The sequence below is a fragment of the Kryptolebias marmoratus genome, linkage group LG16 (genome assembly GCF_001649575.2).
Source record: "Kryptolebias marmoratus isolate JLee-2015 linkage group LG16, ASM164957v2, whole genome shotgun sequence".
Classification (NCBI taxonomy): Eukaryota; Metazoa; Chordata; class Actinopteri; order Cyprinodontiformes; family Rivulidae; genus Kryptolebias; species Kryptolebias marmoratus.
In genome coordinates, this window is record NC_051445.1 from 7,791,564 (window position 1) to 7,817,706 (window position 26,143).

The window sequence follows — 26,143 nt, forward strand, 5'->3', positions numbered from 1 at the left end:
AGAACAGGCCCATCCCTCCTTCTCTCGCTTTGTCAGTCTGTCTCTTTCTGTCTGTCCATCAGACGAGCTCTGACTCTCTGTCTCTGTCCGTCAGTCCCTTTTCTCCCACTGTTTTCCCTCCCTGTATCTTTTTTTTTTCTTCATCTGTAATTTCCCTCTGCATCTCTATGGGACCACACTGAGTAGATTAATTATGAAACTAGACGATGTAATTTCTGGAGAAATTGCGATGAGATTGCCTAAACTGCCAGTCCCCTGTCTCATGCTAACTACTATCAGCTGTGAGAGAATGTTTCAGCTGAGGTTGGGATAGTGAGGTCAAGTGCAACAGTCTGTCTGACTCATACTAAATGACTGCTTTTGAAGAAAAAACTGTAACTGACGTTTTTTGGAAAGACTATTCCTCACATTTCTGAAGTGAAATTAAAGGCCTAGCATTCCTTGAAGCATTGTATTCCGCCCTCTGCCTCTTTAAACTAATCCTTTGTTAAGAATTGTTGGCTTTGTAGCCGTTTTGGTTGAACCTTGAATACAACATTATGCAAAATCTCTTGCAATATTATGAGATGTTATGCCAGAGTATGTATTGTGAAAGACTCTTAGCTACTACTATATCAAATTTTAGCTAAATATTTATAAAATAGACTGTGCTATAACCATTTTGTGTTGGTGAATGTCAGTACTGAAGAGGCTATCTTGACTTGGGTTGACAGTTGTGGATAGATATCCAAAGATTCTTTATGAAAATTTCATTAAAATTTTTCCAGTGGTTCGTGGAAATTTCGCTAAAAGACAAACAGGTTTGACTCCACCAGTGTCAGGATTTGGGTTTTCTTTGTGTTTTTGTTTATCAGTTTATTGCTTTTATTGTCTTGTTTCAGTTTGGGTTTATTGTTTATTTTATTCAGTTGTCTTTGTTAGCCTTGTCTTAGTTCAGTTCTTGTTTCGTGTCATCATTCACTTCTCCTCAGTCAGTCTCTTGTTTTCCTGCCACGCCCATCTTCACCTGATCCTAGTTGTTATCACTCACCTGTGTCCACTTCACCTAATTTCCCTCTGTTTTAAAACCCGGTCATGTCCTCCACTGAATGCTGGTTGTCCCTCTCGTCTTGTGTCTCAGGTTTGCGTTTCTTAGTTTTGGATTATTGTATGTTTGGTTTTGCTGCCACGTCAGCCTTTGTTTTTGATTATCTTTTATTTTAATAAATTAGTTTCTTTTTGAAAGATGAGTCTGCGCTCTGGGTTCGCCTCCTTCTCCGCCCAACATGACAAACAGTTAATGCTAAAGTTTGACGCAAAGATCTTGCAAGAGTGTCACTTAGAGTATGTGTTGTGAATGACTGTCAGCTACAACCACATCAAATGTTAACACAATATCTGTCAAATTTACTGAGGTATAGCCATTTTGTGTTTTCTAAGGTCAGTTGGCTGTGGTTGCAATCTTGAATTGGTTTGGCTCCAAAAGTTTAGTTGTAATCAGTTGTAGAGGTGCATCCCATGATTACTTTCTGAAAGTTTCATAAAACAAAAAATCTGTTCAGTGGTTCATGAAATATTTTGGTGACAAACACACTCAAAAGAATACACACACAAACAAGGGCAAACACATTGTTACACAGTGAGCGATAAAAATGTAGAAATAAACGCAAGTTAAAAAGAGTCACATTTAGTTTTCTCTGGACGTCCTACATTCTTTTTGTAGGATTTATGGAGCAGTTTAGGGTATTCTTGTCGTCAACTTCAGTCTGATTATACATATTTGTGGTTTCTAGAAATTTGACTTACTGCTCTGAACAAACTCACTGCATTGCTGCACTTTTTTTTTCTCATTTGGTTCTGCTAAAGCCCTTTGTCTTCTGCACCCACTCTGTGTCTTAACACATTTTTTTAAGAAATGCGGGGCTAACTATTTTTACACAAAGCTGTTTTGATCTGAAAATAGTTTTACTGTAGACATATTTTAGCTTCCCCCCCCTCCCCCCCATATTCCTTCCCTGCGCCTCTCTCTCATCCCACTCTTTACTTCTGATCCATCTACCCCCTGTGTTTCCAAGCATGTTAATCAGCAGATTGTTAATGAAGGGCTGAGTTCAAAGACACACACAGTGAAAGAGAGAAGGGGGAACAGGCGCGGAGCGATGAGGAAAGGAGGAGTTCTGGACTGACTGTCTGTTTGTCAAAACAGGTCCACCCGTCTGTCTCTCTGCCTGTTATCTCCTCTGATGTGACTCCCTCATCAAGCCCTCTGCGAGGACCACAAACACCGCATTTGCTCTTTGGGTTTCCCTTTCATGTTCCATTAAATTTGAGTATGAAGGAAACCGAGAGACAGCCAGGGAAAGTGTGAGAGATTAATTACACGTTTGAATAATGGAGATTAATTAGTATTATTTAAAAATTGACAGTATCAACTAGTTGTCAAACATTTTGTGAAACACAAACCCATGGAAAGCTTGCTTTAATGGGTGAATTTATGTCTCACTGTGGCAGCCTATATGTTATCACTTCACATCTTTCCCCTCCTTCCTGTGTTTCTTAAAAGCCGAACATCAGTTCCACTGGCATCCATAATTGCTGTTTTGTGCATACAGGATAATTTTTATCTTTATTCTTACCTATATTAAATTATTCAAGCATGGTATGATCTTCCTGACATTTATATTTTGTTACTGTTCTACTGGTATGACAAACCACCAGCATTATGAGAGAAAACAGCATGTTGTTAAGTTAAATGTACTTTGGAAACAATCTTTTGACATCTCTGCTTTTATAAATGAAATAACTTTCTTGATTTGTTTGTAGCATCATGTGAAAATTTAGATTTTAAAACAAGTTCTATATATTATATACGTATAAAGGCCCAGCTTTCCTTGAAGGAATGCATATCACCCACTGACTTAAATGCCGACTAAGATGATTTTATGTGGAGAAATGACAAAGATACAGCCATTATGGTCAAACCTTAAAAATACCAATATACACAAATGCAATATGCATACACTTCACCTTCGTCTTTGGCGGCATGTTATAATAATGCACACTAGATTAATAGAAAAATAATAGATTCTGCTATGTCGTATCGCCATGACTTCATGGTATCCCAGAACTTCTAAACCAAACGCCGGTGTTGGAGAAAGCCTTTTACATGTTTTAGCAGCCTCTTTGGTTCTCATACATGCTGAGAAGGGGAAGCAAGGGGGCATACATTTGGTTGCAATCTACAGTATTGCTGCAAAATGTTGCTAAATCTTACAAGTTGTTCATAGAGAAAAATCAGACCCAGAGGCTGTGAAGACGTCACTCTGTCTCTGAAAAACACTATTTGGTATTTTCCACTCTCAGCCCAAGTTTGAAAAGAAACAGAAAAGGGAGAGAAAAAGAAGGCTGAGACTTAAGAGATTATGAGCTTTCAAACCACATCCCCCACACCACACCCTTTTTAACAGCGCCAAATTTTCCCCAAAATATATCAGATGTAGCATATGATAGCCAAATAGCTGTGAAATCTGTGATAAATCAAGGGATAAGTTTCACTCGAGGGGAATGGAAGCATTTTAAGGGAGAGATTTGCATCTTTTCAAGTCTTTACAATAAAAAAGGGGGGAAAAAGCTAAACGTGCTAGCATACAGGCTAGCACACAAATCTGCTCATATTTATTAATTCCCGCATCATTTAATGAAAAACATATCAAATAAAAAATTCATTGTCATGAAAAAGGCACCTCTTTAAATGATGAAAACAGATAAAGGTAAGTTTATTTGTTAATTTTTAAATTTAGAAAATCCTGCTGTTTAATTTGAATGTAAAAGTTGCACACTTTAAATTTTACCATAAATATGGTTTTCAAGAGCCTTTTCCAACAATGTGAAATAATAAAAGCCATAAATTTTACTCTTTGCTAGTAAAGTATTTTTTATTGACTGCATACTCTGATAAACAACTCAATAATATTTTCAAAGAAAATATTAACCTTTTTATGCACTGTCAAAAAGGGCAACACAATTTGCTTTTAGGGACAGACACTGATGTGTAGCTGACCTAAGGTGAAAGGGAGATCATATAAAAACATTCAAACACAAATAACTTATTTTTTTATTGCCCACCACAAAAGGCAAATGCAGACAAATCAATGTGTTTGTGTTTGCATGTATTTTAAAGATATTAAGGTAAAACTGGTGTGTTACTGTCTGAGCATCACCCAACACTTCCTGTACTTCGAGAGCAACACATTGTCCAACATCTTTGCTGCTGGAGTCAACCCTGTGTCTGTTAGGAAAATATTTCATAAACTACTGGATGTATTTCAGTGAACCTCTCAAAGCAATCATTGGCTGTACATCTACAACCTATTACCTTTTGGATCTAACCCAATGCAAGATGGCCACCTCAGCTAACTGACCTCAGCCTTCAGAAAAATGGCAAAACCTCAGTAACTTTTAAAGATATTGAGCTAAAACTTGGGATAGCAGCTGACAGTCATTCACAATGCATACTCCAACAACTAACAGATTTTGCGAGATCATGTTGGATCAGATTCTGCATATTGTCATTTTCAAGGTTTGACCAAACAAGCTACAAAGTAAAAAGCGGATCATCTTAGTCGAAAACTCTGACATGGAAGATAATGGGTGATATGCATTCCTTCAAGGAATGCTAGGCCTTTATTTACATCATGACTTAGACTGCATTGGACTTGAACTAACTGCTGTTAAGATGTATTTCATTGATAAAAAACTTATTTTAAAACCAGGATTATTTCAAAGCTCTGGCCTTGTAGCATTTTGTCCATTAGCAAGAGCCTTTGCTTTCAGCAGCTATAAATGAAGCTGAATAATTGCAGTTACATACAACGTTGAGTGCTGCGGTTTATAACCTTCTCGGAGAGGAGACAATCATTATGATGTATAAAGTTTAAAATCTGAACTCTCTTTCTACCTACATGTGTACATTTTTCCAGCTTTACTAATCCCAGAAGAGTTTGTACACGTTTCATCTGCTCCTATCAACACCGTATTCTCGTCTCTATTCTCTCACACCTGGAGACTCTGTGTGCTATTAACAAGATTGCACTGCTAGACTTTGTTTGAGCTTATATAGGCTTGGTTTGTTTGAGTTTTTGAGATGTACACTAAAGTAACGAGGTCCCTGGTTGAACTCTCACAAGATCAAGATGATGGAAGTGAAGAAAAACTAAACAGCGGGCATCCGCCTCATACTTAGCTCTACAGGGTGCATTTGTGTGTGTGTGCTAGTGTGCATCTATGTTTAGGGTGTTTGTGTATCCTTTCTCCAGCAGGACCCCCAGATCAAAACCGCAACCCACTCTCCCTCCCCATGCCTCTCTCTTTCGCTCTTTCTCCATCTCTCCACCCCCTCTCTCATTAAAAACTGCAGGCCCTGGTTTCTAATTAAATCCCACTTGAAAAGTTTTAAAGTCAGCCTCAGATTGATTCAATTTGCATTTCTGAACAGAGAACATTGCCTAAAAGGATTAATAAATTGGACGAAAAAATGCCTTCTTTCTGCGCCATGCCGTCAGAGCTTGTAAGACAACATCCAAAGAGAAATACTCATCTCCCTCCCCCAACAAGCGTCTATCCAACATATGCTCTTGCAGTTTTTCTTGCAAGTGCCTCCCAGGATGCCAGCAGAGATGGGAAGTGTGTATCAGGACAGTGTGTGTGCTCTTCAATGTCCTCGTCCATGGAAAATGACGAGAGCATGAGCCCTCTGAGACTCAGTTGTGAGGGAACACACACACACATACACACAGTGTGCCTCTCACATTGTGTATGTGTCGAGGCATTTATGTGCGAGAGGGGTGACTTTGTTGTGCTGTGCCAAAGGGCTGAAAGTGACAAGGAGACACAGTGCGGGAAAATCTTCTCTCCTCTGCCTGCATGTGCAGAAACAGGCTGCGATGATGGAGCCATGCCATTGGCGAGTGGACACCTTCAGCAAGATGTCTGGAAATCCAAAAACCCGTTGCCAGCTACCAGAGCCAAATTCACTTAGTGTGATAACTTTAAAAGAGCAAAAGTGAAACATGCCAAACAAAAACGCTGATGCTGCTCTCAAAAGATGGGGGGAAAAGAATTTTAGTGTGAATCGATATGGCAGATACAATTTGAAGCTACAAGTGTACAGGTTTATTGTGTGATAGCAATATATGGCATTTGAGGCAGTCCTAACAAGGAATGCATTTTCAAATTTCACATGAAATCTAGAAATGGTGTTTAAATTTGCAAATTAAACAGGTGCATAACGTGAAGAGAAATTGCATGTTTTGAGTGTGTAGAAATACATCACTGTCTGTCATTTTCAGTGTTTTTAACAACACAATGTAGATTATGGAATACTTAAAAGATTAGTATTCCTTTAAAGAATACATATTGCCCACCGCCTAGACTAAGATTATGTTATGTTAAAAAAATGATGGAGTTAAAACTAATTTGGTTACCTTAATGATAACATTAAGCACAATCTCATATGATATTGCAGTGTCTGCTAGCACTTGGAGTATATGTTGTGAATGACCGTTAGCTACTGCCACACCAAATTTTAAATCTCATTATCTTTAAAACTCACTGAGGTATATCCATTTTTCTTTTCGAGGTTGATTAGCTTTAAATTGAGCTGACTCCAAAAATTGAAAACACTTGTACATGTACATCAAATCGTTACTTTCTGAAAGTGTCATAAAACATTATCATCTTTTGCCTTTAGGCGATAATATTATTGCTAATTAAAGGCATTTCCAGTTTGTTTCACCTAAAGAAAGTAAGTTATATGTTGAGCAGACTGTTGAATTGAAAACATTGTCGCTGCACTAACTCGTATAGTGGCTAATGGACCTTCTTAGATTATCGGTGGCCCAGTGACAAACAAAGAATCTACAGTCGGCATGGCTCGACAACACTTGGACAGAGACAGAGAGACACAATAATCTGATGATTTTCAAAACATATTTGATTACCTGATCTAAGAAGAAACTAAATTCTTGTAGTCAGTGAAAGACAAAACAAAAATGTTCAAAGTAAAATGCACGATCTAAGACAGAATAAAAGTCCAAAAAGTTGATGTCAGCGAGTGCCAGAGATGGTGATCAGATGTACTGTGCAGTCAAAAGAAAGCCCAGAAAAAACTTCAGTCAGAATTAATGTAGGAGTCCATGCTTTATAAAAGACAACACTGACCCCTAGTGATACCACAGAGTATTATTCCAAAATTTTAATATGTGTAATAATTATTGTTTATGCAAGCAATGTCACAATCATGTTTTTGCATGAGCAAACTGCTCATCCATGCTTTTGAATAGAACAAGATATTTGGTACATGTATGTTCCTATGGGTGAATGTGTGTTTTAGAGAATTAAAGTGTGTAAGTGTGTGTTTATTCCTTTAACATTCATGAAAGTGTTGTACCTATGCAGTTTGGGTGTGAGGTGTGTGTGCGAGTTCTAATATTGGTGCCGAGTGAATTGGAGCTTCCTTTGATGCGATGAAGGCTGACAAGCGTGAAACAGGTCCAAGCAGGCACGTGGGCGCTGCCAATTAACCCTTTTCACCGTGTGAAACCAAACATAATTGCCTGGTGTGCAGGGGGCCAATAGGCCATGGCCTGCCCAGCGTAGGCTGAAATGGGCATTAGCTGTGCTGCCAGGTGACCATTACACACAATTGAACTGCTGGGTGTCTCTCCAAATCACATAGTTACAGTTGCTACTCTGACCTAATTGGCATGAAATGGACCAAATGGATCCTAATTTTAATTTTCACACCTTTGCAACTTATCTGAAATATCTTTATAGATACAGTACTAGGCCCCATTGTAACAAATAAAACATTTTCCTAATAGTATGCTTATTTCACCAAAGGGAATGATTATGTTTAGAAATATAATGCATTTTTGTAACCATCTTAACAGGAACAAATAGTGGTTAATAAATCAAGTTTTGTGGGCACTGATGATCAAATGTTATTCATGTTCTGCTCAAGGCAAAACCCCACACTTTTAGTTTTTCACACAAAACTAGAGCACCGCTTAAAATAAACCAGAGCAGGCCTTTGTGCTGTTGCAGCAGCATCATTTGCTAAAATCCACACTTATTATTCAGATATTCTTGTCATCAATTAATGATCATGTTTATCAAGAATGTGTAACTGCTTAGTATCTGTTTCACATAAGAGAAATATGAAAAAAAAACTTACAAAAAAACATTTGCTGCATTCTTTAAGAAACTGAAGCATTATATCGTGCAAGGAATTGTGTGAAAAAACAGCAAATATATATTATTGTTTATATAAGGATGTTGAAATGCAGTTTTTGTAGAAGAGTCATTAAGTCTAAACATGCCTACAGAATTGTTCAAGTCATTAAACACTTTTCACAATTTTTGGAGCTTGTGTTTCAACAAATTTGTTCATCTTTTTTAACAGCAATCTCACAATCTGGTGCTTATCTCCAGCAGAGACTGTGCAAGAGGCGGGGGGCAGATCGCAAGTCCATCACAGGGCCACATAGAGACAAACAACCATTCACACACTCACACCTAGGGACAATTTTAAGAGTTCCCAATTTGTGGTTCCTAGTTTGTGGTCTGTGGGAGGAAACCCATGTTTGCACAGGAAGAACATGCAAACTCCACCCAGAAAGGCCCCAGGCCGGGATGCTGGGAGGCGACAGCTCTAACCACTGCGCCGCTGTACCACCCGACTATACTTATCATCCATTAAAATAAATGGTCATTGTTAGACTGAATAAGTCAAAGAGAGTTTGATCAGTTCTCAATCGGCCTCTCTGTATGTACACACAGTAGTAATATGAAAGCACAGACAAACAGTTGCGGTGAGTTACAACAGCAGCACCTAAAAGCAAAATTACTGCAACTAAATACATAATTCTAACACAGAAAACAAATGACTGCACATATGGGACAAATTACATTTGAAACCACACCTGTAAGTTAAAAATAAAACAAAAAAGGTTTGTATGAACTGCTTGAATAAAAGTCCTAAAATAACATTATGGTTAATTTTTTTGCCTATGCCAGGAAAATAATAACAAGACTTTGCAAACACTTGACATGTTATATTAATAATAATTGTGTGTGTGTGAGGGGGGGGGGGCTTAGTTATTTTAATAATTCAGCACGCAAAGACCTACAGGAAATATGCACTCACTTATTGTCTGTAGTTCTACTGCCTTGGTTTGCATTATTCCACCAATCAGTGGGTAAGAGGTGAGGTATGATATGGACATATCACCAATCCATCACAGGACAGGCGATAAACAAAACAAAAAATAGGTAAATCTACAGTAACAATAAAAATTTTGAGCACATCTAGTAAAAATGTATATTACATCACTGTTATTGCTGTGTAAAAATAAAAGATGGATGCAAAGATAGAGATTTATTTACAACAAGGGTTAAATTAGGAGATTTATATTTCTGTTTGAGCTTGTAATACCACCGTCTGGCCGCTAGGGGTCATCGTTTTGTCCTTCTTCCATTCTTGCCTGTCTGAATGTCCAAGAAGAAATGCTGGCTAAAAACACGACCCCCTCCTCACCGTGTTGAAAAAAAACATGGCGGACAAGCGCTGAAACCTACATTGGAAACAAATTCAAACGTTACAGAGCAAGGTAAAAACCGAGCAAAGTCTCGTTTTAGGGTCCAGGTTGAGCCCCGGGTACCGTTAGCTGAACTCCCGTTTTACTAAATGCTAATATTTTCTAGCGGGTGAGCCACTTACATGCTAAGTTAGCATAAAGCAGTGGGCATGTGTGTAGCGTAGCATCTGCATGAATGTTGCATTTCAGTCTGTAGTGTTTTAATTCAAATAATAAGGTACTGTTAAGCCAATAATGGGTGATAAATACCATTCTTGGCACGCTGTTGTCACGATTATTCTATGTGAATGTGCGTCAAAAAAGGAGGAAAGAGGGCGTTCTAGCGCTGGCTGCTTTGTGTTATGAATGGAGCTCAACAGATTTCTGGGGTTTGGCTTCGATAACCTGTTAATAAATAGAAAACAGCACGCCGTGTAGATGCCAGACAAATGAAAGCGACCAGAGGAAGGTGTGTCTGCTCTAACGCAAGTCTCCCTGTCAGCTTTGCAGCTTTGAAAACAAGGAGCGGGGTCACTTTAATTTGGACGCCACCCCCCTTGGCGGAGGAAAAAAAGGCGCACTTCTGTTGAAGGGGAACTCATCCAGAGAAGAAAACAGCGCTGACAAACGGTTATGAAGTTTTAAGGTAAGCTTGTTAAAATGATCGGGCAAACTCAGTCATGTTATCCAGCTCCAGAGGGGCTCTTCTGTCTTCATTACGAGGCGAGAATGTGTTTATTAGACAAATGCAAATATTTGGCTGGTTGTGAACTGATGTCATGGAGTTGTGCATTAACTCTAATGTCTTCACAGAAGTCTGTTGCCAATGCTCAGTCAGTATTTTGTTTTCTGTTGTCAGATAACAAACATTTTATTTATTTGTTTTTCTGGATTTGTCACTGTATTTTGCATGCCACACTTCCTGAAGCACTCTAATACATCAGGGGTATTTCTTCTCTAAACTAGTCTAATATTATGTGTAGCTGCACATCTTTTAAACTAGAGAAAGACTAAACCAAGCTCCTATTAAAGGTACTTGTCATGAAGACTGGTCAAAAAAAATCATTCAGTAATAAACAAAATCCACAGAATATTTCTCCTCATATTGATGGTTAATGTGTTCTTAAATTTAATACTTGTAAGCATAATTTGTTACCGGGTGCCAACTACCATGTGTGTTTGGTTACCAAAGAAATTCATGTAATTAAAAACAGGTCAACAATAGCAATGTCCACGGAGGACTCGTTTAGATTTACTGGTATGTGTTTACGCTCAGATTTGTTGAGTAAAGTATACAGATAAAAAAGAATTGTAAATGCTGCGTGTGTTTTAATGCAGAGCTCTGTCTTTATGGCGCTTCACCGCCCGATATTTATTCTTGACAGTTGTCATTCTCGTTCTTTCGCTTTTCTTTCACATTTAGCAGCAGATTCACTCTTATATTTCCACCGAAACATCTTCTCTGAGATTCTACGCTTGTCCGGTTATGGTATTTTTGTTCGCCTACACAGACTACAGCCAGCCTAAAGTAGGTCAGTCACTTGACTCAAGCTTTGATGTGATTTTCTGCAGATTCGTGGAGTGTATATCTGCAATTTCATATCAGTATATCTGGAAAACTACAGCAGTAATCTCTCTCAAATAGCACCATTTGGTATAGTTCAGGATAACCTTCTTATGTTTGATTTCATGTTTGCATTGAGAACCTTAAAACCATCGTGGTTAACATTTATTTTTAAAAATCAGTGTCATTTTGAATCGATTGAAAACTCTGCATGTATATCGGTGTAATGAATAGGTGACACACCAGCGAGGCAGTGAGTTATTTTGTGGTAAGGAATTTTTAGGAGGTTATGTTTACATTTTTCTCCAGTCTGCATTTTCTCCAATATGACATTGCAACCAATCACAGGTGACATGCTGTACATACGGGATAACTTTTAGCAGAAAAGTTAAATGCACAATGTAACATTTTGGGGTGTTTTGTGTTTATTTTTTTTCCTTAGTGTGGTTGAGTTGTTCTTTGGTCCGAATTGTTGGAGCATGAGGAAACCTGTGCCACAAAAACGTAAGAAATTGTTTATTACAACTTATGTTAAAATAAAATCCAAGTGTTTGTAACATGTTTCTATTGTACATTGTAAGTAAAGAAGACTTGTTAAGCCGTGGTTATTGCAAATATTACAATGTATTACCAAATGAGAAAACTAGTCTCCGTTGAGAGGTACTTGTTACTTGCTTGGTTCCAGCAGCTTTAGAATGGAAAGATACCCGAATAATCAAGCATCCTCGGAGTGGACGGCCCTCCCGGGTGCCCTCCCAGTATCAAGGTAAATAGTGTTTAGTAGTTTATGAAATAACATGAGTCCGCTTCTTTTGAAGTGAACTCAGCATATAATGATTTAAACCTGGCATTTTTCTGCAGGTCACTTCAGCTGGGAGAAGTATCTGAAAGAGACGGGTGCTGTTGCTGCTCCTTCTTCCTGTTTCAAACAGGTGATCACATTGAGCTGTCCCTGGAGTTCTTCGTTCATAATTCAAGCTCAAACTTCTTCCTTTTCTGCTGATGTGTTTGTCTCTTTTCCACTATTCCTTATCTATGTATCATCATCATTTAGAGCCTCACACCTCCAGTCAATGAGTTCAAGGTGGGTATGAAGTTGGAAGCCCAAGACCCGCGGAACACCACATCCACCTGCATCGCCACAGTGGTGGGCCTGACAGGATCGCGGCTACGGCTGCGTTTAGACGGGTCTGACAATAAGAACGACTTCTGGCGCCTGGTGGATTCCTCAGAGATTCAGCCAATTGGTAGCTGTGAGAAGAATGGAGGCATGCTACAGCCGCCACTGGGTAAAAACACAAACACAGATAGACTTCAGCTTATACCATGACTTTTTATACTCCTATTAAAAAGAAAGAACAGTTGTGTAAGTTGTGGTTTTCTAACTTCTCTCAAGATATTTTATTTTTTATTAGTATGATCTTTGTTTTTAGAGGTCAGAGCCTGCTGTGTTGTACATAATCATATATATGTAAATGTAAGTGTCAGTAATAAATTAGATTTTTTTTAGATTCAGTTAATTGTCCAATTTAAAACAATATAACAAACACCATGATATATCTAACAGTACTAGAAACAAAGAGCTTTGTACCTTCTCAAAGGAAATGTGACTTTTTTAAAAAAATATATAAATTATTTTATTACCAGTAGCTCAAAACCAAAAAAAAAAATTCTCACCCGTCTTCATAAAAGCAGCTAATGTTCCCAAAATATGTAGCCTGAATAAAGAGACAGATTTTAAACTGTAAGGTAATGTTCAACTGGTTACCAAGTAATTATTTTTTTCTGTCTCTGTATGGTTCGTTCATTTTTGCCTCTATTAGTAACACAAAGTTAATCACTCACCACATTCAAATTCTCTTTCCATCCAGGTTTCCGTCTCAATGCGTCCTCTTGGCCCATGTTTCTTCTGAAAACACTAAACGGTTCTGAAATGGCTCCGTCTCGTATTTTTCACAAGGTACCTGTACAAGGCTCACAAGCCTAAAATCCATTGAAAATTCATTGAGAAAGGCAAACATGGCTTTTTTTTATTAATCAAAAGTTTACAAAGATTGTTCATTATTTGGCAAAACCTCAGCAGTATGTTTTAATTTTTTACAGAATGTCATTTCTACAGATTGAATAACCTCATACTTAAGCACACCAACTTCCATACCTGACCTCTGTGTCTCCCGGTGTTCCCAGCAGGAGCCTCCCGCCCCGGAGCAGAACTCTTTCCAGGTGGGAATGAAGCTGGAGGCAGTGGATCGGAAAAATCCACACTTTATCTGCCCAGCGACAGTTGGCGCGCTGCGTGGCGTTGAGGTGCTGGTCACCTTCGATGGATGGCGCGGGGCCTTTGATTACTACTGCCGGTATGACTCGAGGGACATCTTCCCGGTTGGTTGGTGTTCCCTCACAGGAGACAACCTTCAGCCGCCTGGCACCAAAGGTCTGGACCTTAACTGTTAAGTTTTCCATGGACGTAGTTCTGAGTATAACTTGTACCTCAGTGGTGTGGATAACTGTTGGTGTTCATATATTCAATATTAATGTTTACAGTAGATAACTTTATATATTTTTCAAAAAGCACAAACCTCTGGGCAGTATTAGGTTTGGCCAAATGATATTGAATACTCTAGTTACATTTTTTAAAACCCCCACTCCCTTTTTTAACCAGTCATAATTGTCATTATAAAATATTACAGTTGAGGAAAGACTTGATTTATTTAAAGAATCTCAATAGACAGCAAATGTTGTAAGCACTTTTTTCCACCACAAAACCCCCATCAGACCTGTCTTGTTACACAAGCTAAATGGTCTTTCTTTGTGTTGGTTTTTGAGGCTCAAGGGGTGTTTCCTGCTTCGAAGATTTTGCGAATGGTAGCACTTGCATTGTGGAAAGGAAGTCCTAAACCAAAAGTCAATGTGTGGTTATTCAGATTTAAGTCTATCATAGAGGAAACGCAGATTCACAAAAACTGCACAAGTAAACTGTTGTGACAGATTTACCACACTCCCAGGGGAAGACGAGCGACACAAGACTGAAACCAAACATTCCCTTTCTGTGCATTTGTTCAGGCTAGTGCTTCATAAACGAATGTCTCTAGTACTGTTAGAGCCTGACGATGGGGGGGGGGAATCTGAAGACGGAGCCGTTTGTACGTCACTCACACAGCTTTGGTTGCTGCCAAAGCAAAAGACTGATTGATGCCAGAGCCACTGATAGAGAATTATCAGGAGTGGGTAGAAATGAGCAAATGGCCATCTTGACCTAACACACACAAATGTCTTTAAGTGTTTTTTTTTCCTCTGCTTAAATAAGAGTCATTTTAATTGTTCTTATTGATATGCTGAAATTATTGACTGTCCCATCATAACCAGAGCTAAGACTGAGCTTAACATGAATATAGTAATGCTCCTAATGTTGTTACTAATTATCAGCTTAGTAATCACGTCTGTAGAATTTATCTCTATAACTGTCCTAGTTTTATTTTATCTATTCATTTCATGTCATGCATGATATACGAATCTGAAAGAGATTGGAAAACCAAACACCAGAGTTTGTTTTCTCGGCAGATTTCCATTCTTCCATTTTTTTTTCCTACTAAGCCAGTCCCTTTCCCTCTAGCATAGGCATGTGCACACACTTCATAAATGCTAAAAACAGATCAGCATCGACGGGGCTCATAAGCTGCCAAGCTCATTCACTCAACATGGCCTTCGGCTAGCTTTGTCGTTTGAAGCTCTCAAAAACACTCGTCCGGTCTAAAAGCGCCTGTAATTGTCCAAAATGTCCAATCACATAAAAGCATGAAAACACAGCAGTGAGGTGGTACCAAAGTGCAAATTCTTCATAGACCTTTAGAATTCCACTCTGCTCTCAGAGAGTTTGTAAACTGTTCTGAGTGAGGAAGCCTGAGGTTCTGCTTTTCCTCTAATGGATTGTGCTTACAACACATCTGGCAGTGAACTTCATGATAAATAGTTTCTTTGTTAATCAGGCAGGTCCCAGTTTGTCAAAGCTGTTCAGAAGTAGCAACTTTGTTAATTTTTTTAATGATGCTAAGCTACAGCAAGGACTTGGAACAAGAGTAAATCCATTTATTGTGCATGAAAGATGAAAGAAAACAGAGGATACAGGAGTTGTCAGCTGCAGGGTCAGCCGTCCTCATCTGTAGACTCCGCAGCATGTGAGGGAGTAAAAGGAAGAAGGGAAATGGGGAGGCAAGACTTGTCTTTGTAGCCTGCTAGGGTTTTATGAAGCTTTGGCTGCCACCCAGTTGGCAGCGTAGGCCATGACGTGGTCGAAGCAAGCCTGGGTGCCCCTCCACAGGCCTCTCTTTGGCACTCCAGTTACCGGAGTCTGATTATGCCCCTTGGAAAGAGTTACGCTCACAGAAGAGATGGAAGCAAAGAGAAAAGACAGGCAAATGGTGTGAAAGGTGGATTGTTTACATTGTAAGTAGACGGTGGGAGGAGAAAAGAAGAGCAGGGTGGAAAAAGAACGGAAGGAGGAGCAACTCGGGGGGGAGAGTGGGAAAAGAGGACGCGGCTGTGGGAGAGGGTGAATCTGAGGACAGCTGAGCAGACAGTCACACACTTTTTTGACATTTATTTGGGCTACAGGGTGAGTAAAACTAATTAAAATGCAATTGCAGTTATTGAGTCATAGATAAAAAGCTCTGTAGAAGTTGTGTTGCTGTAATACGAAGCTGGCAGCGGTGGTTTTGTGAACTCAATGAACTCAGTGCACTCAAAGGAGGCGGAGGGAAAACAAGAGTTTGCTTGTTATGCATCTGTTTGCCTGCATTTACAACTGTTGCAATCAATTATGACCTCAAACTTTTTACACCTTTAGACATGTTATTAAGAATTTGTCTAATTGGTTTAGAATCAATCAGACACTCTGTTCTTTTTGCCCAGCCTCGCTGTAACTCCCCCATGAAAAGCAGCAGCAGCATACAGGCTAAGCTGTGCATTGATTAGTGTTCGTGTGTGAAAGCGTTTAAATAAATACAGGCCCACAGGCCAAGACCTGTGCTAATGAATGTGGCTGTTCCTCTCACGAGTCTGTCTCAGGTTAATTCAGAGTGAATACGACTTTTTTTATTATTCATGGAGCGTGTGGAGGCTTAGTTATATTTAAAGCTAAATATCCTGACAATGTGGATTCTTCTTTGTTTTCTTTGCACACATTCCTGTCATTTTGCAATGTTTGATGAGTTTTATAAAGTACACAAAGTTACATTTTAAATATTGGTCCTCTTTAATGTTTTTTTAACCTGCGCTTGCTTGTTCGTTCAGTGGGTGAGGTGATTTCTGAAATGCTCACCCATCATCTAACGGAGGATGTGCTCTTTGGAGGACATTTGGGAGATAAATTTTAAGTCTGGTCTCGCAGCTGACTGCAGCTCGCTTCTATATTAGGATTCAATCCTGAGACCTAAAAGGTGTCTGCACATTTTGTGTTTGTATTCTGGCCGATAGTGGCTCAGAGGTGTTGTTTTAAACCTGTTTTCTTTGTAACACAGCTTCGGAGATACAGTGTAATTCTTTCATGCTGTAGAAGCTGGCAGGTTTGTTCCCTGAAGGGAAGTAGTTACTGGAAGTAACTCTTATTGAGTGGATGTTTGGATGGTAGTCAGTGAACTTGGGGTAAACGGACAGTTTGTTGCAACCCCTTCGTTTTCCCATCTAAAACTGAAACATTTAGGAGACAAATGTAATTATAATACTTTTGTCTTAATAAGTAGAGTTTTCACTTGATGACAGTTTGTGCCACTAGCACATTGTAGCATTGTAGCATATAATGTTGAAACCGCTTGCTTGTTTTATTTCTGTCTGTTTTTGCACTTCTCGAGCGATGCACTGTCTGCAGGATGCTGTAAAAAGGACACCTCTGTAGAGATGGGTTGACCTTATGTGCTGTTATGCTGCTGCGGGAAAAGTTAGAGTGCTCCAACAGTTTGAGTTTTGTTCAGCAATTTTGAGAAAAAGCTAAGAAAGTAATGTTCATAAATTGTACAAATCTGAAAACTTTCTTTTTCACTTTTCGAGAGACGTGTGTTTGAGAAAAGTTTTACTCACAAATAAGCAGAAAGGGAACTTTTTTTCTGGCAAGAATGCTAGATACAGATCATTAATAACTCTTTTTGCATTTATCAATACTGCATATAAAAAGAATGTATCCATAATATCAACAAGTGAGCCGAAAGCTAAATGCAAGTGTATAAGAATCTATAACTCTTAGCTGCACACACTCATAATAAATCTATCAAAACATTAGCTGCTTTCTTGGCACATTGTCTCCACTGACTTTGGAAATTTTCACTGGGGGGCTGAATGGAAAATTTTGTATTTTTAGGACAAAGGTGCATGTATATTCAAGACTAATATGTAATATTTATTACGTGCATCATTTTGGTACTTCAAGATGCTGCTTCAGTCAGCAAACAGCAGCTGACGGTTTCATTTTGCTGGAGGTTGTTTGTGTTTTATGTAGATGTTTGTTGAAGAGCGTTAGGATTTTGAATGAACTAATAATTGTTATTCATGTCATTTGTGAGACACAGTTACATAAGACTCTAGGCTTCACATATTTTCATCTAAAATTGCATTTTCTGTCTGTCCATTTTTGCCCATTCAGCTGTGTTGCCTAAGAGCCTTGGGGTACTGACAGACGGGAGTGTGGAGAGCCCAGCAATGAATCCCACGCCCACTGTGGGTAGACCTCCGGGTCAGAGAGGACGTAAGTCAGGCCGCAGAAAAATAAAAGTGACAGGGTCCTGGAGTCAAAAAGCTTCTGCACTGGTAGCTCAGAGCATTCAATCAGAAAAAGGGTTGGAGCCCATCAAGATCCCCAAGAAACGAGGACCTAAGCCTGGCAGTAAGGTAGGCATGAAGTGGCTTTAGGTCAGAACATGCTTCTGCATCTGTGCTGCAATGTTCTGCAGACAAAACCTTCACGTGTTATAGCATGTTGCTGCCACTTGGGGGCAGTGTGGCTTCATTTGATTGTGTTGGCCCTCTAGCTTTCTCTTCTGCGGAGATAAAAGTTGTAATCGACAAAGATCTGTTTGATGTTGGTGTGGAACTTAAAAAAAATAATTATTGTTAACTGCAGCTGTGTTATATGTTTAATTTTATTTTTTTTACTCTTAATCTCCTTTGTAGTGTAGTAAGTTGTTGGACTATTTTAACTAATGATAAGTTGAAACCAATCAGTATTTGAATGACGTATTGTCATCTCTGAAAGTTGTGTTTTTTTTGCTTTTTGTAACTGCATTAAACCCTGTCTGCATTGGTTGAACACCTAGAGTGGCACAGAAGGACACAAATGTACTATCACTGCCTGTGCATAAATGCTTCTCTCAAATTCTTCTTTTTTATTATTATTTATTTTTCAAGTTTAGGTTTCAAAATATTAGTGATAAAGTTTTTTTTCCTTGATTTGTTTAGTTTTGCATTTTGTTCGCAGCTGGGCTGGGCAAAAAGAGCTGGCTGGTTGGAGGAGGCCATGGCTGGCCCAGGACGGCCAGTGACTGGACCGGGACGAACCAGAGGCAGACTGGTTGCCAGTTGGGCACAAAGGATAGCTCTGCAGCAAGCCCAGGCTCAGGCAGAACCCATAAAAATACCAAAGAAAAGAGGGCCCAAACCTGGCAGCAAGGTAGTTGTCCTGAACATAATCAGTGAGACAAGACCATCAGTAAACCTCTCATTACACCTGCTGGTTGCATGAAACGTTCAAATATCAAGAATACCTGGTGAAACTCCAAGAAGCAGCGATGAATGAGTTTACATATTATCTCATTTGTTACATTTGCTTGGCCAAGCTCACTTGTATACTGTCACATTTAAATCACTGTCAAAAAAAGACCATTTGTTTTAATTGTGTCTTGTAATAAACTTTAAAATAAATATTGTTTTGCCGCTCAAAACTTTTTAAGTAGGACAAAAGTAAAAGGTTTTCTGTTCAGTAGTTGGCAACGTTCTGTTTATATTTTCTGCTCCTTGGCAAAGCTGGTAGCAGCACTCATCAGATTCCAATAATCCCCGGAGAGGAGATTTATAGCAATAATTGGCTGAATTTCCCATTCAGTCTTTTTGTTTTCTGGTGCATAAAGTGTGATTCCACTTTTATTTTGGGTAAAATACAAAAATCAATCAAACAGAAGTACCACTTTACGCTTTACTGTTAATATCTCATTGTGTTTGCTGATTGTAATCTATTATTAAAACACCAAATGTTGTAAAATTTGATAATTTTTTTTAATTTTTTCACAGAGAAAACCACGAGTGATACCGAATCCAGTCCCCACGTCTCCCACCAGCAGCACTCCAGAGCCCGACACCAGCACTGTACCCCAAGACAACGCCACCATCCCCAACTCTGCACTACAGGCTCCCACAGGTAGCCATCATCTGTGGTCCCAGGCAGAAAACACATTATCATTTTAATGTGTTTGTTTGAACGGATAAATATGTGAAGACTTGCTCCGTTTGTCACGTTTCTGCTGTTGTTAACACACATACTGGCTGCAACCTAATGCTGTCATTTAAAACCCAGATAACTGAAAGAGAAGCTTAGTAATTTGGTTGTGTGTTTGTCCTCTTTAGTTTGCGTGTATTTGAATAAGTACGGCAAGGTGGGACCCCACCTGGACCAGAGGCGCATCCAGCACCTTCCAGACCACTTTGGTCCGGGTCGAGCTTCCTCGGTTCTTCAGCAGTGTGTCCAGGCTTGTGTGGACTCTGCCTACAACCAGGGGACTGTCTTCTCCTGCCTCAAGTCTGGACAAGGAGGCGAGGTCATTTCAGGTGAGGACTGAACCTGAAAAATGTTTTCACTTTCTGTCTCTCTTTGTCTTTTCTTTAGGCCTTTATTTAATGTATTCTTGCTGTCTAAAACTATTAAGAAAAACATGCCCTCACAAGGAAAATGTTTTATGAGTTAATAATAATTTGACACAGGAAACTAGTGTTTGAAGAGAAGCTTTTTATTTACCATTCTTTTTATTCTGTTCTGCGTATTGCCCAGCCTTTTTTGACAAGCAGCAGCACACCCTGACGCTCCCTACAGTCAGCAGTGTCACCTACGTTCTCCGTTTCCTGGAAAAGCTCTGCCACAACCTTCACTGTGACCCTCTGTTTGGCAGCCAGCCTGTAGCCAGAGGAAATCTGCACTATGACAGTCACTCATACACTACAGGTCAGAAACAGCTGAGCCCTAACTGCCTGTTCTCAGTTGCCTCTACACCCAGATAACGTGTTACATTTTGTTGTTGGCTGTGATCAGTCTGCTGAAGCTCTAACCACAGGGCTGCTTTTTCCGAATACAGTCAGATTGAAGGGGTACAATAATTGAAACTGGGGTAGTTGAAGTAGAAAAGCTTAAAAAGTTTTCCTTCTTTGTATCATTGTTAGATTGTCTGGCTTGGTATTTACAGTTTTGGATTAGCAACCAGGCAAAATAATGCTTAGTGGGAGGTTTTCTTTTATTTCAGTCCCACTTACTGTATTTTAAAAATGAATTGTTAAAACATTCTTTCTTCACTTATCTCTGACCTGATTTCCGCTGTTACAATGGTGTAGAAAATAGGAACTAATAAATTACACCAAAAAACAGCATAGTTGCCTACTGATGGCAAACAAGGGTGCATAAAAATAAGTAGATTTATTGCAGAGGTTGTATTTATTTATTTCATTCTGTTGATAGATTTTGTAAGATGAAAGTTTGGTTTACTTGTTTGTATCTTTATCACATCCTACTTCATGTGGCTCAGTGGCCTCTAGCTACAGAATATCAGCTGTTTTTTTTCTGTCCTCCATATATGACGGTTTTAGAAAGAAGAAGTTTTGGAAACAGTCTGAGCACAAGCCCAGGCCAAAGCACCAAGCGCTTCCATAAGGACTTCAATGGCCCCCTGTCTCAGAAACTAGCAAAAATCCCTCGGCACTCCACTAATGGTATGAAGATCAATACACTTTAATGTTCTGTGTGCATCCCTACTTTTATGTGAATGTACAGCAGAAACGCAGATTTTAAATGCAAAATGTGTGCAATATAGATATCTCTCCTTGCATAACAATAAGTCTCCTCAGTTTCCAAATACGTTTCTCTAAAATGTAATTAAAAGGACAGACAATGTGATAAATGTAATCTTTCCCATCGATTTTATTTGTGTTGCTGAGATCAACCCTGGGTTTGATTACGTTTTCCTTATACAATTAATATAAACCTTTCTGTAAATTATATATAATAAGCACCTCTGAATTCTCAATCCACTACATTTTATGTAAAGCATTCAACTTTTAAAACTGACTGCTCTGACTTGCCCAGTTAAGCTTTAAATAATCATATAAAAGAAGGTAGTTAAACACGTGCTCATAGCTGGGGATGTAGTGGTATTAAGTTTTAGAGCAGGAGGTTAATCATCTTTCAATTTCCTTTCATTTTAATTAAGCTAATGGAATATTTGAAGAGATTTCTATAAAAAGCTAATATCCCCTCTTAAAACACCCATGTACTTTTACTGAAGGCCATAACACACTCGTAAATTACCATGATTCTTGTGCTGTTGGAGCAATTTCACTGTGATCTACCTGTTTTTACAGTGTGGCGTCGGCTTTCTGCATTTTCAATTGTTGAAATCATTCGCTTCATTATTTTATTTTACTGGTGAGGCTTCTGTTGTGACCACAGGTGAGTCTTTCAGTGAGAACAGTGTTGCAGCACCGGAGCACTTAAAGAAGATTTCCGTTTCCCCAAATTCTCCAGGATTGACTCCTGGACTCAAACTGCTGCATCATAACAACTCTACAGGTAGGACGAATAAAAGCTTTCAAGCTTCAGATAGATGCAATGTTTTAATGAGCCTTTCATCACAGCTAAAATATGTACAGTTAGAGGACTAATTTAATAACCAGCTGTGTTTTTTAGGGTTTAAATTTGAGCTTTTGCTGTTGCAGGTTCAGGCAGTTTTCGAGAAAGCCCCAGGCCCAGCAGTCAGGATCCAAATCTGTGGACTGTAGAGGAAGTCATGAAATATATTCGAGATATTGACCCAGTGCTGGCTCCACATGCTGACCTATTCAGAAAGCATGTATGTATACTTACTTAATGTGTCAAATAATAATTTGACACATAAATTCTTCCAATCAACTGACCACACTAGACATGCATACCTAAACGGGTAGATTTACTAAAAAACAAATTCTGTTTCTCTTGTTTCTGTCAGGAGATTGACGGTAAAGCCCTCTTGTTGCTGCGCAGCGACGTGATGATGAAATACATGGGCTTGAAACTTGGCCCCGCCCTCAAACTCACCTTCCACATCGACAAACTCAAGTGAGCGCGAGGAGGTCGTCGACCAGCTGCAGCCTTCTGAAGGGCTTTTCTCTCACCCCAACTCTTCTAGAGTCAGTTAAGCATGCACTTCATATCGGACATATTCTGACTGTTCACATGTAGCAACTTCCAGCTGATCTCCGTATCTGGTCTCCATTTTCCCTTTGTTCTTGCCTCATATAATGAGGACTGTTCCTTTTGTGTAGCACAATCCAACTCTAAGGCAGCACGGGATACGTAGGATTATCCACTGTCCATTTGTTTTGCAATTTAGTATAACTTGAAGACTTATGTGGCTGTTTCAGATATTTAAGTCTGATTTGACTGCGTTACATGTATCCTGTACATTTCATATTTTTTACTTCATGAATATATGGACTAGTATTTTTCAATATTATGTGTTTTGGGTTATGTGAAAAGGGCAGAAACCCTAAAGCAAGAAAACACTTCACTCATCCCAATAATTGGGACGTTTTCTATTAGTCTCAGTTTGAGGCAAAACTTTTGAAATTACAAGATAAAATCGTTGTGGGAAAAAACGTGTTTTATAAGTGTTAAATGATTAACTTTTATTCTAAAAATACTGCCACAAGGAATCAGTTTATCTTATTCTGAATGTTTACAATGCTTTGTCTTGTATGTTATTTGTACTTTTTTAGTTTTTTATACTATAATATTAATGTTTTTTATGTAAAAAAAAAACACCCTGTCAAACTCAACATGTTCAATAAATGTATAATTCAGCTGATCTGTAATGTTAACTTTTTTCTGTTGAATCTGTTGCACAAATCCTTGTTCAGTTATTTAAATTAAATGATCTGTTCTTGTTGCTGGGTCATTTTGTAAAGATTCATTGATCACAAACCAATGAGCTGAACGACTCTGACAGTTAGAGTTCAATTAGAAACCAACACGCTTCACCAGCAGGGGGCAGCACAAACACGTCCACTTTTATTCAGTTCTCCTGGAGGCTCACTGATATGCAGTACCATGGGTGGCCGGCTCTCCATCTGGTTGTCTCAGCATGATCATGTGATATTTTTATATCATGTACTTCATGCGGTTGTTTCCATTATTAGTGTAGCTTCCGTTTTGCTCCTGAGTTATTTCATTAAGTCTCAGCTATTAAAACATCCCCCTCAGGTATGTTTTAGAGTTGAGAAAATAATTTGTGTCTGAGGTGTTTTTTTTTTTTTTCCAGTGTTCAATTACCTTTTTCCCCTCACAAAGCTGCGCCTGCTCCTTCAGCAAGAAATTCTAAACCCATAATTATGCAAATACAGCTAATTTTACATACAAGATGTTTTCTGCTTGATTGAAGAGCCATTAAAAATGTTTGTGCAAAGAATGCTTCAGGTTTCTACATCATACCTACACGAGCTGCCTATTGAACCAGGAGGGACTTTTAAATGATAATAAATTGTGCATTTACATTTAGGCAGGTTTAACAAAAAGAAATTAGCAGCTTCTAGCAAAGGAATTTTGAAACAGGATTCAAACTTGATTTGAATTCAAATCTAAATTTTAACATATTTTGCAAGCTTCTCTTTTTTCTGCCTCAGCTTACAGTCCTTTTTTTGTCAGAATTAACTGTAATGTGATGTTAAATATATAAGGATATCAGTAATTGCTTTTAATCAACCACTGGAGAAACAAATCTTCAAACATCACTCAGATTGGCGCAAAGTCTTACCTTCATAAGATAAAGTCCAGGTAAAAAAATGAGTGATCCTGAACATCCATCGAAAAGGAGGAAAGAATAAAACAACCAACTAGCTAAGTTTCCCATCATGTTCTACCTGTAATGTCTGTAAAATGTCCGGCCCTCAGGCAGCAACACAGCACCTCACTACAACAATTCTGTAGGATGTAGAACTTGTAAATTCATGTTTGCTAATGATTCCAGAGTTTAAAGTTGGTAAATCATGTTTCTCACCCTTTGAAATAGAGCCATTTTGTAGATTCAAGTTTGTTCATGTTTCAAATATATAGATATTAGTGTCTAAGAAAACAAACTCAGTGGACACACACAAAAAGATGCTTAAATGTAAAAAAGCTTTTTTGTAAATAACCTTTTATACCATAAACAGATTGGACAGTAACAACTAAATCGAAAACAAGCTGATCATCGTCTGCAGCTCCTGAGGGGGTCCAGACCTCACTTCTCAGATCCCGCTGATCCAAAATAATTGGATTTAGGTGTTTTCAAATTCAACTTCTAAAAGAAATTGGGACAAAAAGTAGCAATGTAGTCGTTTGGATTTTACTGATGAAACATCTTTAGGTATTATTGAAACTCTAATTCGTTGTTATGCGACTTGTTGATGTTTATTTAGTTGCTTTATATCAAACTAGTAAATCTTGCCAAACTAGCTGGCCTTCAAACACCTGAGATACCTTTGTTTACCTTGACAAAATGATCAAATAACATCTTACCTGTTGCAGATACCTCTTTTGAATTCTCTGTTTCGAGAACTAAAGTTTCATTCTGCCGGACTGAGCTAACAACTTGTTCGAGCTGGGCCGAGACCAAAGTGGATTGTAAGTCTTTAAACATCTATAATCTCAAACACTTTTACACAGAATTCTGTGGTTATCTGTGAGTGAAATTAGTGGCTGTAGCAGCTCTGTTGCAGCCTGTGGCACTTCCTGTGAGAATACCATAATATCCCTGCCAGAATAACTATGTTATGTGAAACTGATGCCTATGTAGAGCTTTATAATATAGCATTTGCATGAACTGCTATGAAATTTTTAAAATTGGAGTTGTTTAAAGATGGCAGCAATCCGCTTTGGTCTTGGCTTCGCTCAAATTAAACCTTATTCCTCCAAACTGATGCTGCTCAGAGTTATCTATAACAGGTACAATATTAATCGCTCAAAACCTTTGTACAAAACCTCACCTCCAAAGATCTGAGCTATCTTTTTTAAATAGCAAAGTTTAAATAAGATGGATACAGACTATTTTTTAATTTTCATGTTTAGTCCTATCAGATCCTCAGCTTATCATAATGTGAAAAAAGAAGGGGCATTCTCAAATGTTAAAAATAATTACAAAGGTTCACGTTGTTTTATTTCATTTGTGGGAAAACGTGTAACTGAAGGTCAAATAGTCAAAGTGTGTATTTATTTTCTTCAAATAACTGCATCAGTCTGCACAGCGACGATCAAGGTTTTATTGATTCAACCCTTTCTGAGTGGAGAAGTACACTATAAAGACCTTCTCGTATGATTACCTGTCATCCAGTCTGTTTCTGGTAAATGTTGTTATTCACGTCCATAAATGACAAGATTATTGAACACGTGGGCAAAGATTTACTTCAAGTGAAGCAAGTCTGCACCCAACAGAAAGGTCTAACCACACCCTGTGACTCAAAACAGGAAAGCATACCACACAGTGTTGAAAACGGTGACCAAATCTGCTACAGTTAGAAACATGAATGCATTTCTGTGTGTGTGTGTGTGTCTGAGCATATGACACACACACGATCTGTGCTCTGTTTGTTATGCTCTCGCACACGTGACAAGCGAGGAGCTCGTGGCTGGTGCCTGAGCTTGTTGATGTCTAATAGCCAGTGTGTTGTGGACGAAGCCTGTGCTATTAATAGAAACAACAGCTCCTTGCGATGC

General features: G+C 38.7%; 1 protein-coding gene across 3 annotated transcripts; it reads left to right on the forward strand.

Annotated features, from left to right (window-relative positions):
• Positions 1 to 9,524: 9,524 nt before the first annotated feature.
• LOC108235535 (Scm polycomb group protein homolog 1) lies at positions 9,525 to 23,346 on the forward strand. 3 transcript variants are annotated; one of them, XM_017415612.3, is made up of 17 exons: positions 9,525 to 9,647; positions 10,117 to 10,260; positions 11,621 to 11,682; positions 11,864 to 11,944; positions 12,040 to 12,110; positions 12,233 to 12,467; positions 13,050 to 13,138; positions 13,366 to 13,612; positions 17,810 to 18,054; positions 18,641 to 18,832; positions 19,450 to 19,576; positions 19,783 to 19,983; positions 20,204 to 20,374; positions 21,010 to 21,132; positions 21,869 to 21,988; positions 22,135 to 22,268; positions 22,404 to 23,346. In XM_017415612.3, the coding sequence occupies exons 3-17, from the start codon at positions 11,658 to 11,660 to the stop codon at positions 22,515 to 22,517; spliced, it is 2,175 nt and encodes a 724-aa protein (XP_017271101.1). In that variant the 5' UTR covers positions 9,525 to 9,647; positions 10,117 to 10,260; positions 11,621 to 11,657; the 3' UTR covers positions 22,518 to 23,346. The 3 variants fall into 3 exon arrangements, with proteins under 3 accessions (XP_017271101.1, XP_017271102.1, XP_017271103.1); XM_017415613.3 differs by having other exon boundaries at positions 13,369 to 13,612; XM_017415614.3 differs by having other exon boundaries at positions 11,867 to 11,944.
• The last annotated feature ends 2,797 nt before the right edge of the window (positions 23,347 to 26,143 follow it).

Coding starts and splice junctions, on each gene's coding strand:
- LOC108235535 (XM_017415612.3), top strand. CDS start 11,658: ATGAGGAAACCTGTGCCACAAAAAC. Junction 11,945..12,039: donor GGTGCCCTCCCAGTATCAAG/GTAAATAGTGTT, acceptor ATTTTTCTGCAG/GTCACTTCAGCTGGGAGAAG. Junction 20,375..21,009: donor CAGTCACTCATACACTACAG/GTCAGAAACAGC, acceptor TGACGGTTTTAG/AAAGAAGAAGTTTTGGAAAC.